General features: G+C 41.3%; 1 protein-coding gene across 3 annotated transcripts in view; it reads right to left on the bottom strand.

Moving 5' to 3' along the window:
- Positions 1–16,042, bottom strand: part of LOC118360402 (tubby protein-like) — a 114,419-nt gene extending 98,377 nt beyond the window's left edge. Inside the window, exon 1 of one of the 3 annotated variants that reach the window (XM_052484055.1) lies at positions 15,786–16,042. In XM_052484055.1, the coding sequence (XP_052340015.1) occupies positions 15,786–15,841 (56 nt within the window). In that variant the 5' untranslated portion in view covers positions 15,842–16,042. The remainder of the gene's footprint in view (positions 1–15,785) is intronic. The other 2 variants (XM_052484077.1, XM_052484069.1) reach the window with 2 other exon arrangements.
- Between the last annotated feature and the right edge of the window lie 589 nt (positions 16,043–16,631).

Raw genomic sequence — 16,631 nt, 5'->3', positions numbered from 1 at the left:
ATCCCCCCTTTCCCTCCACAATACTCCAGTACTCCTCCTTCAGTCCCATTTCTGTCCACTTCTCTCAACTGTTGTGATAATAGCCACGCATTCAATACTTACACCACGATGCGATGGCACATTGATTGCAATCTGCTGTTGTCCTGAGTGATTCACTGCTGATTCAAGCATTGTTACTCAATACTGGTGTGTCACTGAGATTATGATTTTTCTCTAAAGCCTTCGTTTAACTGTAATTGCCAAAGATGAAAAGAAAAATATAAATCAGTTTAGTAGGAATAAGCACATTGTACCTAGATATAATGTAACCAAACAGGGGGAGGGAGGTGATGCAACCATAACAGGTGTAGGGACAGAACAAATGTAAGAAATAAAATCTGCTTTTAATTTCGTAACACCTAGGAAAAGCACTTGTACATCTGAGGTTGCTTGTTGCAGGTGCATAGTTATAATTTGATGATATATTGAAAGGAAAAAGACAACATTTAAATGTAAGATAACATTCAACTACAAGTGTGTAGGAGGACAGCCTTAATAATATGTTTGCTTCATTGAAGAGTCATTTATCATTATCCCTGAGCCAGTGTTACAATGGCCATGCTCACCTTGAGGCATCAGCCAAGGCTGCTGATACATTTCTGAAAAACCCCAGGCTGCCTGCTGCTGGACTGATGATCAATTTACCTTCTTATTACTTTTTCTGCTGAAACAGTGAGTGAATCATTACATCCGGGAACAATGGCTCAGAGACAGCGAGCAAGCGAGCGAGAAAAAGAACATCCAGCTCGATGATCTGTGGTCAATAATGTGATGAGATAATGTGGTATCCATCCCACACAGTGGCCTACTCGTTGTCAACTAGGAGCCTGCAATCAGCCAACCAGTTTAACGATTGGTTTCCCATGGCCTCCCCTGTCTGTGGATGGAGAGCTTGTCTATAGCTTTATGACTAATCCAGTCCATAGGGATTTGTTCTCTCCAACCTCTCCCACCTCCAGGGTAGAGGAGTCAGAGTTCCTCATTGACTCAACACTGCTTTCAGGTGTGCAGAGCAAGCAACATGTTTTTTAAATTGCCGTGAGCATTTCCAAGAATGTCCACATGAAGGAAACATGTCAAAGGCTGAAGTATTACGACAGTTAATCAGTGTGTGATCAATGTAAAGACCAATGATTTATATATATACACTAGATGACTGACAGGGGGCGCTGTTTTGTAGCCACAAGCCACCATCTTGGCACTCCCCCACCATTGTAAACAATATTTTGGAAGCGATAGAAATTAGTTTACTATTGTGACCATTTGTTTTTGCTATGTTTATTCTATTACAGTCACCTTAATGCATTCTTTTAAATTATATTATGTGAGCTAAACAGAAAAACATTTTCCTTAAAGTATACTTTGAAAGTACTCATGTTACTTTCCCCACTAAAACAAAATAATACATGTTAATTTGTCCTTAAAACATTTGAATTAAATATTGTAGAATTCCATTCATTCCTATGGAGGACTGCTTTTCTGAGGAGTGACAATATGGCCGACCGGTGGCTTCAAAGTCTCTCCATGGCCAAAACATAGCATCAGCTATGCAAGGTTTATATACATCATTTGCAAGGACCTTGGACAGTTCCTGTCTATGATGTGTGAGTTTGCCACTGACCGCTTACTCTGGCAATTGGACAGTGTACTGGAACAAAGAGGCCCTGCTCAGTGAAAAGACTGGGATGGTTGGGGTCTTTCCTTACATATCAGATATGTTCAAAACACCTCCAGAGACCACACAGTAATTATCAGAGATTTTACTGCTTGTGTTCTGTTGTTATGCTCATTCACAAGCAGAGCGGAGCATGAGGACTAATAGAAAATTACAAGACAAATGAATAGTCTGGGAGTCAAATCAAATTTCATTGGTCACATACACATGGTTAGCAGATGTTAATGCGAGTGTAGCGAAATGCTTGTGCTTCTAGTTCCGACAGTGCAGTAATATCTAACAATTTCACAACAACTACCTTATATACACACACACACACACACACACGTGTAATGGGATGAATAAGAATGTACATGTAAATACATGGATGAGCGATGGCCGTGCGGCATAGACAAGATGCAGTAGATGGTATAGAGTACAGTATATACATATGAGATGAGTAATGTAGGGTATGTAAACATTATATAAAGTGGCATTGTTTAAAGTGGCTAGTGATACATTTATTACATCCAATTATTAATTATTAAAGTGGCTTGAGATTTGAGTCTGTATGTTGGCAGCAGCCACTCAATGTTAGTGATGACTGTTTAACAGTCTGATGGCCTTGAGATAGACTGAAAAACAGCTTCTATCAGACCCAGCTTTGATGCACCTGTACTGACCACGCCTTCTGGATGATAGTGGGGTGAACAGGCAGTGGCTCGGGTAGTTGATGTCCTTGATGATCTTTTTGGCCTTCCTGTGACATTGGGTGCTGTAAGTGTCCTGGAGGGCAGGTAGTTTGCCCCCGGTGATGATTTGTGCAGACCTCACTACCCTCTGGAGAGCCTTACGGTTGTGGGCGGAGCAGCTTCCGTACCAGGCTGTGATACAGCCCAACAGGATGCTCTCGTTTGTGCATCTGTAAAAGTTTGTGAGTTTTCGGTGACAAGCCAAATTTCTTAAGCCTCCTGAGGTTGAAGAGGTGCTGTTCCGCCTTCTTCACCATGCTGTCTGTGTGGGTGGACCATTTCAGTTTGGCCGTGATGTGTACGCCGAGGAACTTAAAACTTTTCACCTTCTCCACTACTGTCCCGTCAATGTGGATCCCTCTGCTGTTTCCTGAAGTCCACGATCATCTCCTTTGTTTTCTTGACGTTGAATGCGAGGTTATTTTCCTGACACCACACTCCGAGGGCCCTCACCTCCTCCCTGTAGGCCGTCTCGTCGTTGTTGGTAATCAAGCCTACCACTGTAGTGTCATCTGTAAACTTGTTGATTGAGTTGGAGGCATGCATGGCCAAGTAGTCATGGGTGAACAGGGAGCACAGGAGAGGGCTGAGAACGCACCCTTGTTGGGCCCCAGTGTTGAGGATCAGCGGGGTGGAGATGTTGTTTTCTACCCTCACCACCTGGGGGCGGCCAGTCAGTTGTCCAGGACCCAGTTGCACAGGGCGGGGTCAAGACCCAGGGTCTCGAGCTTAATGACGAGTTTGGAGGGTACTATGGTGTTAAATGCTGAGCTGTAGTCGATGAACAGCATTCTTTCATAGGTATTCCTCTTGTCCAGATGGGTTAGGGCAGTGTGCAGTGTGATTGTATCGTCTGTGGATCTATTGGGGCGGTAAGCAAATTGGAGTGGGTCTAGGGTATCAGGTAGGGTGGAGGTGATATGATCCTTGGATAGTCTCTCAAAGCACTTGATGATGACAGAAGTGAGTGCTACAGGGCGATAGTTGTTTAGCTCAGTTACCTTAGCTTTCTTGGGAACAGGAACAATGGTGGCCCTCTTGAAGCATGTGGGCACAGCAGACTGGGATAGGGATTGATTGAATATGTCCGTAAACACACCAGTTAGCTGGTCTGCTCATGCGCGCATGCTCTGAGGTTACGGCTCTGGATGCCATCTGAGCCAGCAGCCTTGCGAGGGTTAACACATTTAAATGTTTTACTCACGTTGGCCACAGTGAAGGAGAGCCCACAGGTTTTGGTAGCGGACCTTGTCAGTGGCACTGTATTGTCCTCAAAATGAGCAAAGAAGTAGTTTAATTTGTCTGGGAGCAAGATGTCAGTGTCTGCGACGGGGCTGGTTTTCTTTTTGTAATCCGTGATTGACTGTAGACCCTGCCACATACATCTCGTGTTTGTGTGTTGAATTGTAACTCTACTTTGTCTGTTTGATTGCTGCCAGCTCGAGTCGCACATTCGATATGCTGATAAAAATTTAAGGAGACTTGTTTTCAGATTAGTTTTGTTAAAATCCCCAGCTACAATAAATGCAGACGCAGGATATATGGTTTCCAGTTTAAAGAGAGTCCAGTGAAGTTATTTCAGGGTGTTCACTGCATGGCCAGTCTACAGTACCTGTCTACCCCTACATACACTAAGCACTCCATTTCATGGTTAGAAGGTCAGCATCTATGGAGGGGTACCTACAACTCCAACATGATTTATAATACTGTTACTATGTAGAATCATACACTAAGTGTACAAGACATTAGGAACAGCTTCCTAATATTGAGTTGCCCCCCTTTGCCCTCAGAACAGCCTCAATTTTACAAGGTGTCCAAAGTGTTCCACAGGGATGCTGGCCCATGTTGACTCCAATGCATTCCACAGTGTCAAGTTGGCTGGATGTCCTTTGGGTGGTGAACCATTCTTGTGTCAGGTTCACTTTGGGGTCATGATAGGGGCTGTATAACAAATGTTTGATGTATTATAATAATTGATTATGCTCATGTTGTATTAATAGAAGGGGAGGGGTCTTCCTTACATTAATAGGGTCATAGACTACATATTAACAATATATATATATTTTCATTATAATGTTTAATATTGTTCCAGTCTTTTCTAGTCTCTGCTTCTTATAAAGGAACAAGGAACGAATCCCAAAACTTGATACACACAGGAAACTGTTGAAAGTGAAAAACCCAGCAGCGTTGCAGTTCTTGATACATTCAAACCGGTGTGCCTGGCACCTACTACCATAACCCCTTCAAAAGGCACTTAAATATTTTGTCTTGCCCATCCACACGCTCAATAGCGCAAATACACAATCCATGTCTCAACTGTCTCAAGGATTATAAATCTTCTTTAACCGGTCTCATCCTCTCATCTCCACTGATTGAAGTGGATTTAACAAGTGACATCAATAAGGGATCATATCTTTCACCTGGATTCACATGGTCAGTCTATGTCATGGAAAGAGCAGGTGTTCCTTATGTTTTGTACACAGTGTATAAAGACCTAACCATAACTACTCGTAATTTCCCATTTTCCCTTCACAACGGAACCATCTAGTCATCACACTATAAGGCTTCTTTACACAAACACAAGCCCCTTCCATACCTACAAAACACAAGCAGTGAAATTGGCTATTTACTTTTCCAGCTCTGGTATCCTTTAGAGCCTAGCTATATAATTATATACGTAGCATTCACTGTGATCGTCAGTTGCAGGCAGGCAGCTACCAGCTCTAATTGCTGTCTTTGCAGTTGGCCCAGCACACTTTGGCTTTAACAAGAGGTGCTCCACACTCGCCTTAATGATCTCTACAGCTCAGGCAGTGCACGTGCTGCAGTCCTCCACTATTAACTCACTTCGAGGTTTGTTCTCTTCTCAAAACACTTTGTGTCCTTGGGAAAGTAAGGGACGAGGAGGTCGACAGTGTACCGTGACACTATCATGACATTGCAACATATAAACACTGACTATAGTAGTGTAGGAGAGTTAGACTCAGTCACTACCATTCACAGGCAGTGGTCTGCAATACTCCCATAAAGTAATACCAACATGTCTCAATGAATAAGACAGGGTATAATTATAACTTTTTAACTTGGACCAGAATCTCACCCAATAATGAACCAAATGAAATTGACAATGAAACCTGCTGTAGAGCCAGTAGAGAGATCTCATGCATTATTCTGGCCATGAATTATAGAGATAGTAGTATCCAACAGACAGTCAGCGTGCCGAGGCTTATAATAATAGTCCAATTTATTTCTACAGTAAGAAACCCCTATTACTAAAAAAAAAGAGTCTGACTGTCTCCACAGTACCCACTATTACCAATGCTCGACTTGGACTGAAATAGGGGCCGGTGCTGTTTACATTTGGGTGCAAGAGCTCCACAAGACTTCTGAACTAATGTTCAATAAGAGGAACAGGAGCTCACCCAAGTCAAGCGCTGACTATTACTTTAAAACATGGTGAGCATTCCACACAGCATACCAGAGGTCAACCTTCCCTGCGCTAAGATCAATTAATCAAAAGAGAGGTTTAGCATACAGTAGACTGAGACCAGTCTGTCTCTTAAATCTGGATGCAGGCAAGAATATGTAGTACACTACTTTTGACCAGGAACAATAGGGTGTCATTTACGGTGCATTTGGGAAGCAAACCTGAGTGTACATTTCTGTCTAAATACAGGCCAGAATAGAGATTGACTCATCTTTTTTGTTGATAGTGAAACTCCCCTTCAGTTACAGAAACATTCCATTTCAAATGACATAAGTAACCAATTGTATTTTAATTGGAAAATCTAATGACATTTTCTTAACATACTGCGCAACTATGCTTTGAAAAGAAGATTGTTTACCAATTAAATTCTCTCTCCATTGTGACAAAACTGCAGTGCAGCTTCTGATCATTAAATAGCAGCCTGTCTGGAAGTGGATGTGAACACGTGGATGTGAACACTGTAATAACATCTCCATATACTGTACACCAGCCCAGTCACAGCCAAGGGGTAAGATATAGTACGTATATGGTACATCCTCCATAATCCTAACAAGACACTCAAGTGCTCAAAAAGGTGCAGGTACCCAAATGCTGATGCTCCAGACACTCAACTAGTCTAAAGGCCAGTTTTATTTGATTATTATTATTATTATTTTACCTTTATTTAACCAGGCAAGTCAGTTAAGAACAAATTCTTATTTTCAATGACGGCCAAGGAACAGTGGGTTAACTCAGCCTGTTCAGGGGCAGAACGACAGATTTGTACCTTGTCAGCTCGGGGTTTGAACTTGCAACCTTCCGGTTACTAGTCCAATGCTCTAACTACTAGGCCACCCTGCCGCCCCATTGCTTCTTTAATCATAACAACAGTTTTTAGCTGTGCTAACATAATTGCAAAAGGGTTTACTAATAATCAATTAGCCTTTGAAAATTATAAACTTGGATCAGCTAACACAACGTGCTATTGGAACACAGGTGTGATGGTTGCTGATAATGGGCCTCTGTACGCGTATGTAGATAGTCCATACAAAGTCCATACAAAATCTGCTGTTTCCAGCTCTAGGTGCTATTACCTAGAATCTGGCTACTGTATATCACATGATTATAGTTTATTACTAACAATGTCTACACTGTATTTCTGATCAATTTGATGTTATTTTAAATCGACAAAAATGTGTTTCTTAAAATGTCTTAGTGGCCCCAAACATTTGAACGGTAGTGTACATACACTCTTTCATCACTATGTTCAACATCCTACCATTCAAGCTATCAGTGAACACTGTGCCATATATTGCAGTCAATAAACATCATTCAAACACTGGGATTCAGCTGAAAAGTAATAAACTATAATCATGTGATATACAGTAGCCAGATTCTAGGTAATAGCACCTATTGAACACGGTCTGGGGCACTATAAAGGGAATGGGGTCCCATTAAGAACACAACCAGGACATCTCAAGCAAAGGACCAAACAGAACAACGACTTCCTTTCTACCATGCCACCAGATTGATATCACTCTATGTTTTGAGGTTGGGAAAGTGAGGTAGTGTATGAGAGTATGACAAATGACAATAAAGTCAGATTGAGGATGGTGGGGAAACATTCAAACCCTTTGGAAAAATCCTTGAAAACAGAGACAAAAGCACCTCAGCCCTACAGTCGTGGTCGTAGTCCTGTCACACAGGTAAGATATTAAGGTCTGTCAGACTGCTAAAGAAACTGAGTTAAGCATAACTTAAATCCCACTCCTCTTAGAGGTTGACACAGAAAAACGCATACAGCTACCCAAGAATTATAATATATTTTGATAGCTGCTGGCAAGATGCTGCATTTAAATAAATATTCATATGAATGTACTGCCAACCAGACCAGTCTGGAGCTGTGCTCTACAGCCAGCTGGGTGAATCTATATCTTAGGCAGTAAAATTAGGTTTTGAGGATAGAAACATTACTGTAGTTTTACATGTAAAATATAAATAGGATATTTGAGACCTTAGTATAAACTGAAAGTATAAACCGTTTTATAAAAGCCAAAGGCAACATCTGTGAACATGGTTGTCTCCAGCTGCCTATTATTGAAATATTCATCTCATCTAATCTACAGTGTGCCTCCCTAAACAACATATTGGTAAAAAGCATTTCCACTTCCAGCACCACTATCTGATTGGGGGCTATAATTACTGAAGTGTAGCGCACTCCTCAGAGCAAAGCAGCAGTTCCCAGAACAGTCTCAGTGGTAATGCTTCTTATTCACACTAGCTATTTAGTAGAAACCCAGGTAAAAGCAGACAGCTGCTCCCCTCATAGTGGTCTCTTGGTCTCATAATTCATTACTTCTGGAACAATAACTTTGCCTGACGACAAGCACTCTCCCCTTCCAACAGATTCCTCAGATGGGATCCAATTAGAGGTAATAGAGGGTAGGAGGATAGGCTTCAATTAACTACTGATAGACAATGGCCCAAACATGATACAGCTTTATGCTCTGAGGAAATCATATACCAAGCTCATGAATTTTGTGTTTACCCAACTAAACTCAGAAAGCATATGGTTACAGGAGCCTAAAACTATACATTCCTGGGGGGCTGTGTTTTTGAAGCCTTGAAGATTGCAACTGGAAATGATTGACCATCAATGCCATGGCCCTTGATGTGAAGCCTCAGGGAACTGGATTAAGACCTATTGAGTGCTCTATATACTGCTAGGGCCAGTTATTGGAACAGTTCTCAACATAGGACCTACATTGTTACATTGATATTACAACCATCAGATATTATCCATCAGTGATGTGTTTGCAATCAAAATCCTGGCTAATGGCCCCAGCAGAGCCCTGACCTCACTCACAGACACACACACCAACCTGTGTATGGCACTGACAGAGCAGAATTCAGTCTGGGCCTTGCAACAGCAGTGTTTTGAAAACAGTCTCTAAAATGTGTAACCCCTATAAATCTGCCCACTTGTGTCCAAACCCAGCCCCTTCGTTCTCCCTCGCTCTCCAACCCAGGCCCCCTCTCGTTCGCCAACCCAGCCCCCCCCCCCTCGCTGGCCAACCCAGGCCCCCCTCGCTCGCCAACCCAGGCCCCCCCTCGCTCTCCAACCCAGGCCCCCCTCTCTCTCAACCCAGGCCCCCGCTCACTCCAACCCAGGCCCCGGCTATCTCCAACCCAGGCCCCCGCTCTCTCCAACCCAGGCCCCCTCTGTTCCATTCTGAGTCAATAAGAGGCAGACAGACACTGTTATTTACTTAGATGCATACACCTCTATACACAATGACTACGTTGACCAATTTACACTGAACATTTGACAAAAAACACATTTAGTGGAAGAACTGTGCAGATACCAAGATTTAGTAAAATCTCTAAAAGTTTGTCCACATTAGTTAAATATCTGCTCCAAATAAAAATTCAACATGTATGCAGATCGAATGGTGTCAGCTATGACATCACACATTGACTTTGAAAAAAATCTATTTTGGTTATTGAACTACAGTAAGTTGTCACGATTTCCGCCGAAGTCGGCTCCTCTCCTTGTTCGGGCAGCGTTCGGGCGGTAGACGTCTGTCACGTTCTGACCTTTATTTTCTGTGTTTTGTGTTTAGTTAGTATGGTCAGGGCGTGAGTTGGGTGGGCAGTCTATGTTTGTTTGTCTAGGTTTTGGGAATTTCTATGTTTCGGCCTAGTATGGTTCTCAATCAGAGGCAGGTGTCATTAGTTGTCTCTGATTGAGAATCATACTTAGGTGGCCTGGGTTTCACTGTGTGTTTGTGGGTGATTGTTTCCTGTCTCTGTGTGTGCACCAGATAGGACTGTAATTTGAGTTTTCACATTTTTTTGTTTTGTTAGTTTGTTCATGTGTACCTTAAAGCATTAAAAAGTACCATGGAAAATTACCACGCCGCGTATTGGTCCTCTGATCCGTTTCGCCTCTCCTCTTCGGAAGAAGAGGAGGAAACTCGTTACAGTCACCGGTCTTCTAGCGATCGCCGCTCCACTTGTCGTTGTTTCATTTGTTTTGTCTTGTTTCCCCGCACACCTGGTTTACATTCCCTAATCACACTACATATATATTCCCTCAGTTTCCCCCATGTCTTTGTGTGGAACTGTTTTGTTACGTGTTTCATGTTACGAGCCAGGCTGGTTTTTCCACGGGTACCGTGTTGAACCCGAGTTTGTTTAATTGTTTAACTTATGCATGATTGTGACTGTCGCTCTTTGCACTTTTGCCAATTGGCTGGAGATTGACGCAGTTGCTTCTGTCTGTTGTCACTTCTGCCAATTACAGTGTGCGCCTGATCACAACTCTCCGCTCTCCTGCACCAGACTTCTTACCAGCAGCCTGACATAAGTGAAGTGGATTTAAATCTGGTATTGGAATTGCGGTAACAGAATTTCATCATGGAGCCCCGATTTGTACAACACAGAAATGCATAATTATGGATATTAATGTCATTCACTTCATGATGATCTATCTTAAATAGCTACACAAAATGTATAAATATACAATATCCTCCTTTGCATATTTGGGTATTATTCTACACACTGGCTATTATTTTAATGAGCTCTGCCCCCAAACAAGACCACATTTATTGGTCTGGACTAAATCTGAACCAATACTAGATATCTATGTTTCACTAGTTTGACATCAAGTATAGCACAGTAGAGCTCAGAAGAGTACAGTAGAGTAGAGTTCAGTAAAAGTAGAAGACAAAGTAGATTATAGTTCAGTACAGTAGAGTTCAGTGCAATAGTGTCCTGAACTCTACTGTACTCTACACAGTACTATGCTTTTGTTTGCTGTACTGTGCCATCCAAACGTGTGAACCCAACTGTGGTTAATGACTACTATGATTTCCCATTGTAGTCAATTCAATCACAGAAATTCCATTACCCATTTTATTTAAATTCCATTACCCATTTTATTTAAATTCCATTACCCATTTTATTTAAATTCCATTACCCATTTTATTTAAATTCCATTACCCATTTTATTTAAATTCCATTACCCATTTTATTTAAATTCCATTACCCATTTTATTTAAATTCCATTACCCATTTTTATTTAAATTCCGTTACCGATTTGGTAACGAAATTAAGTTTTAATCACTTAATAATTCATAAACAAAATTGATATCAGTAAAAACACTATCTAATTGATAGGTGTACCTATACTTGTTACTTCTGTGAATTTTAATTATCATCCCTCCTCATGAGGGAGAGAAAATAGAAAATATCTTAAAAGATACAGCATGTGGTTTTTTGGTAACGGAATTTCAAGCCACAAGGCAATGTTTCTTAAACTTGCAGAAGGCAGAAAAATGTATCCAAAACTAAATATATGTGTTGATAGTAGTTGGCAAGGGTCTTTGATGTATTTGTAGTACCTTTAAGGACTTTTTCTGGTAGATGTTTTGCAAGACCCCTTTTTCATCTGTTTGACCAGAAATCTAAGCCTTTGCCCATTCCAAATTTTTAGGATGGAAAAGGGTTGAAAAATGGATATGCCTTAATAAAAAAATGTTAAAAAGAGACTCTTAGCTTTCATTTGACATGCTCCTATGTTGGTGCTCATGGGTCCTTTTAAAAATGGAACTAACCCTGTGTTACTGAGACAGAACACTATTATCAATAACAGTAAGACAGACCGGTTAGGATGTGGGAATCATATACTTTTTCTACTCTATTTAGTCATACGATTAAAGTAAATAGTGCTTCCTGTCTGTAGATCAGTGTCTACATAGCATATGAACTCGTACCAAAGTTTATATGTTAGTACACACAGTAATATGTATGTGCGTGTGTGTGTGTGTGCATTTAATGTACTATGCACCGTATGTCATTATTGGCGTTACAATATTAACAGCCATGAGCTATGTTGTATGCCTGCCTAGCGCCTACAGTGTCTCTCTGTGTGTGTGTGTGTGTGTCATTCCCCTCCACTACACAGATTATAGATGTGAGCGCTCACACGTCGGTACCCCGTGTCATCACCCATTCATCTGTGACGTAGAAGCAGGTGTGCAGCGTGGACCATCAATACTCCAACAGTGCATTAACCCCCAGAGATGTTCTCAGAAATACAATGGCAGCACACACAGAAAATGGCTCACTCTCACCAACACTACTCACCAACACAAAAAACATCAAATGATTACGTAAAAAGTTTGCCCCTGCAGTAATGCACTTTATTGTAGTCCTGGCTTCATTATTGCATTAAATAATTGATATGTAATAGGTTCCTTCTGTAAAAGAAGGAATTGTTAGAGGTCCATAAAGAAGTGCTGTAAAACTGCAATGTAGCATGTGAGGCGATACCAAATCAGAGACTAATGAGATCTACTGGCATTTATGTAGATGTTTTCAGCAGACACACAATAATTATGAAAACACAATCTGTGAGAATGTGATCCCCTCCTCTCGTTGAATAGTATCTCCCCTCACCACCTTGGCTCTCCATCGCTCTGTGGTTGCTGTGCGTACTGGCTGCAAGGCCTGTTGAACTAACACATTGTGAGTGCACTGCTCCTACCTTCGCAGGCACAGCCATGAATTACGATGCCTGAACAAACACACACCTGGTCCATGAGCAGAGCATATTCAAACCATAGCAGCACCGTCGAGTCTACATGCGGCCCAGAAACATTTTCTAATGAACCTGAGGCCAGCCGGAGGGAACTCATAAATTGGAATGAAAAATGTAAGCAGGATCAAATTCCCCTCTAACAGTGAGAGATGCACAGCATAGAAGCTGGAGCAATCATTACTTACATTTAACATACCATACCCATAGTATCGTAGCCAGAATAAATACATACAAGAGCTGCTGTTTAGTTTGTAAGTGGGTTATTAACTGTGGATGTTGATGTTTGTTGTTTGTGTCAGCTGCCTTTTTATGACTGTATTTCAAGTGTCAAACCTGCGTGACACGTGTATGATGGAGTGCCATTTCATGTGTACTGCATACAGACATCACTAGTGTGTCAAACATGGATCAAGCACCACAGTAATGAACAGCTTCTGACATCTCTCCACACAACAAACCATTACATCTCTCTCAGTCACATTTTAGGAGCAGAGCAGCCTGCCTCTATTCATTTGCATGTTATATACAGCACCTACTCATTCAAATGTTTTTATTTATTTGGACTATTTTCACATTGTCAAATAATAGTGAAGACATCAAAACTATGAAATAACACATGGAATCATGTATCAACCAAAAAAGGGTAAACAAATCAAAATGTATTTTAGATTCTTCAAAGTAGCCACCATTTGTCTTAATGACAGCTATGCACACTCTTGGCATTCGCTCAACCAGCTTCACCTGGAATGCTTTTCCAACAGACTTGAAGGAGTTCCCACATATGCTGAGCACTTGTTGGCTGCTTTTCCTTCACTCTGCGGTTCAAATCATCCACAACCATCTCAAATAAGGTTGAGGTTGGGTAATTGTGGAGGCTAGGTCATCTGATGCAGCACTCCATCTCTCTCCTTGGTGCCCTTACAAAGCCTGGAGGTGTGTTTTGGGTCATTGTCCTGTTGAAAAACAAATGATAGTCCCACTAAGTGCAAACCAGATGGGATGGCATATCGCTGCAGAATGCTGTGTTAGTCATGCTGGTTAAGTGTGCCTTGCATTCTAAATAAATCACAGACAGTGTCACCAGCAAAGCACCCCCACACCATCACACCTCCTCCATGCTTCACTCTGCGTCTCACAAAGACACCGCATTTGGAACCAAAAATCTCACATTTGGACTCATCAGGTCAAAGGACAGATTTCCACCGGTCTAATGTCCATTGCTCGTGTGTCTTGACCTTTATTGGTGTCCTTTAGTAGTGGTTTGACCATGAAGGCCTGATTCACGCAGTCTCCTCTGAACAGTTGAAGTTGAGATGTGTCTGTTGTGCTGCAATATCTGAGGCTGGTAACTCTAATGAACTTATCCTCTGCAGCAGAGGAAACTCTGGATCTTCCTTTCCTGTGGCGGTCCTCATGGGAGCCAGTTTCATCATAGCGCTTGATCGCTTTTGCGACTGCACGTGAAGAAACTTTTAAAGTTCTTGATCTTTTCCGTATTGACTGACCGTCATGTCTTAAAGAAAGATGGACTGTTGTTTCTCTTTGCTTATTTGAGCTGTTCTTGCCATAATATGGACTTGGTATTTTACCAAATAGGGCCATCTTCTGTAAACCCCCCTACCTTGTCACAACACAACTGATTGGCTCAAATTCATTAAGAAGGAAGTAAATTCCATAAATGATCTTTTAATATTATAAGGCACACCTGTTAACTGAAATGGTTTCCAGGTGACAACCTCATAAAGCTGGTTTAGAGAATGCCAAGTGTGTGCAAAGCTGTGATCAAGGCAAAGGGTGGCTATTTGAAGAATCTCAAATATAAAATATATTTGTATTTGTTTAACACTTTTTAGGTTACTACATGTACATACTACCTCAACTAACCGGTGCCCCCGCACATTGACTCTGTACCGGCACCCCCTGTATATATTGTTATTTTTTACTGTTGCTCGTCAATTACTTGCTACTTTTATTTCTTATTCTTATCCGTATTTTTTTAAACATCACTGTTGGTTAGGGGCTCGTATGTAAGCATTTCACTGTAAGTCTTCGGCGAATGTGACTAATAAAATTTGATTTGATTTCACGTGTCATTTCATAGTTTGGATGTCTTCACTATTATTCTACAATGTAGAAAATAGTACAAATAAAGAAAAAACCTGGAATGAGTAGGTGTGTCTAAACATTTGTCTGGTACTGTATATCATGAACACAAAAACATCAAACATTAAGAATGTGTTACTGCCTAGGAGACGTGCTGAGAGGCTTCAGCTTAATCTCCCTCTCTTCTCCCCACCCCCATTGTTGCACAGAGCTGAAAGAAATTGTATGAAGCTGTAGGAGACCCAGAATCTCTCGCTGCATTCTCTTGGGATGCCCAATCAGCACAGTTACGGTGTCTAGAATACCAATCACAATGTAAGAGCTTAAGAGAGCCGGGCCACAAGCATCCCACTGGGCACAAACGTCAATTCAACGTCTATTCCATGTTGGTTCAACGTCATTTTATTGAAAAGAGGTGGAAACAATGTTGATTCAACCAGTGTGTGCTCAGTGGGATGTTGCTTACTGACTGACTGTGTGTGCTTATGTCTGCTGACCAATAAGGAAAGGCCTTATAGTCAGAACATAAAGACTAGCAAGCAACGCTCTGTACTGTAGCGGTTTGATGCAGAAATAGACAAATAAGTTATTTCCCCACTTACTGTACCAGTGCTGACAAAGCTTACTACAACTCAAATATACTGAAAGCTGTTTCAACTGACCGCGAGTTAAAATAAGAGAAGAAAAAACAGAAAATGTAAGCCTCCTAGGATCCGTCACATTGTATTTGTTTCAGGAAATCAACATTGACCAGAAGCAATATGGTTGTAGTATCACAGACAAATCACTGCTTCGACACACACACACACACACACACACACACACACACACACACACACACACACACACACACACACACACACACACACACACACACTTATCTAGGTCATATCAAATTTGTCATGCCAGTCTCAAAATGCTTCATGATAACAACTGATTTACAGTGTAGACTGCATGACAGCCTAATACATATTCTATCAATATCAGGATATATATATATATATATATATATATATATATATATATTGGTTTATCAATCACAACCAACTTCTGATTAGATATGACAATGGTAGCCTGCTAAACAAAGGCAAAGGAGAGGTTCTGCTGGCAAGTTGGTGATATCAGCTCGCATAACAAGGTAAATGTTGACAAATGATAAGCGCTTACCTGTCATAACTCCATCGACTGTATGACATGTTCCTGTTGCTGCTGACTCCTTCCATGACTTCTATGGGGTGTTGCTAAATAGGGTTCAACGTGACACGAAAATAAAATCTGGGTTTAGATGCCACGCCGATATTTCTCACCAGTTCTTGCGTTTCCTCCTCGAACGAATGGGAGTTGAGATGTGGTGCACATCGATTCAGGAACTCACTTTCTATAGGTTATACCATTTGGAATGTGAAGGGAAAAAATCAGTGCGCGCAAGTTGACAAGCTTGTCAATAATTTGACGAATGCATGGGTTACTCCATTTGTTGCGCGCACGCAGGCATGTTCCCGTCTATTTCGATTAAATACATCATCGCGTAATTTCCAGATCACAACGAGCAAAAACATCAAATTTCACTTGTATTTCATTAAAGTATGTATACTCTCCATCCTCTGTAACAGTGTCCCCCAGATTGTAACGCCCGTTGGTCTCATCTGGTGATGACGTTGGAAAGGTGTAGCATTGGGATTTGAATTATTATCTGTATTTGTTGGCCTGCCATTCATTCCATTATTATTGAATTATTAATGGACAGTATTGAACTCTATCTCCTTGGGCATGATTGATAGCCTACACATGCTTACACATTCATGTTTTCTTCTGGTTGCACTGTAAATGAAAGATCATTTTCAGGCATATTCAAAGTGGTCAGAGCTATCTGTTGATATTTCTTGGCCGTGTATACCTACGTATTCTGGGGAGACATATCTTCTGTAAAAATGTCTTTGCTTCAGAAAATCAATGTTGACTGAAAGCAATGCCTTAATAACACAGAGAAATCACTGCTTCTGAACACACACA

The sequence above is a fragment of the Oncorhynchus keta genome, chromosome 2 (assembly GCF_023373465.1).
Source record: "Oncorhynchus keta strain PuntledgeMale-10-30-2019 chromosome 2, Oket_V2, whole genome shotgun sequence".
Taxonomy (NCBI): domain Eukaryota; kingdom Metazoa; phylum Chordata; class Actinopteri; order Salmoniformes; family Salmonidae; genus Oncorhynchus; species Oncorhynchus keta.
This window is presented reverse-complemented; position numbering and strand designations above follow the sequence as displayed.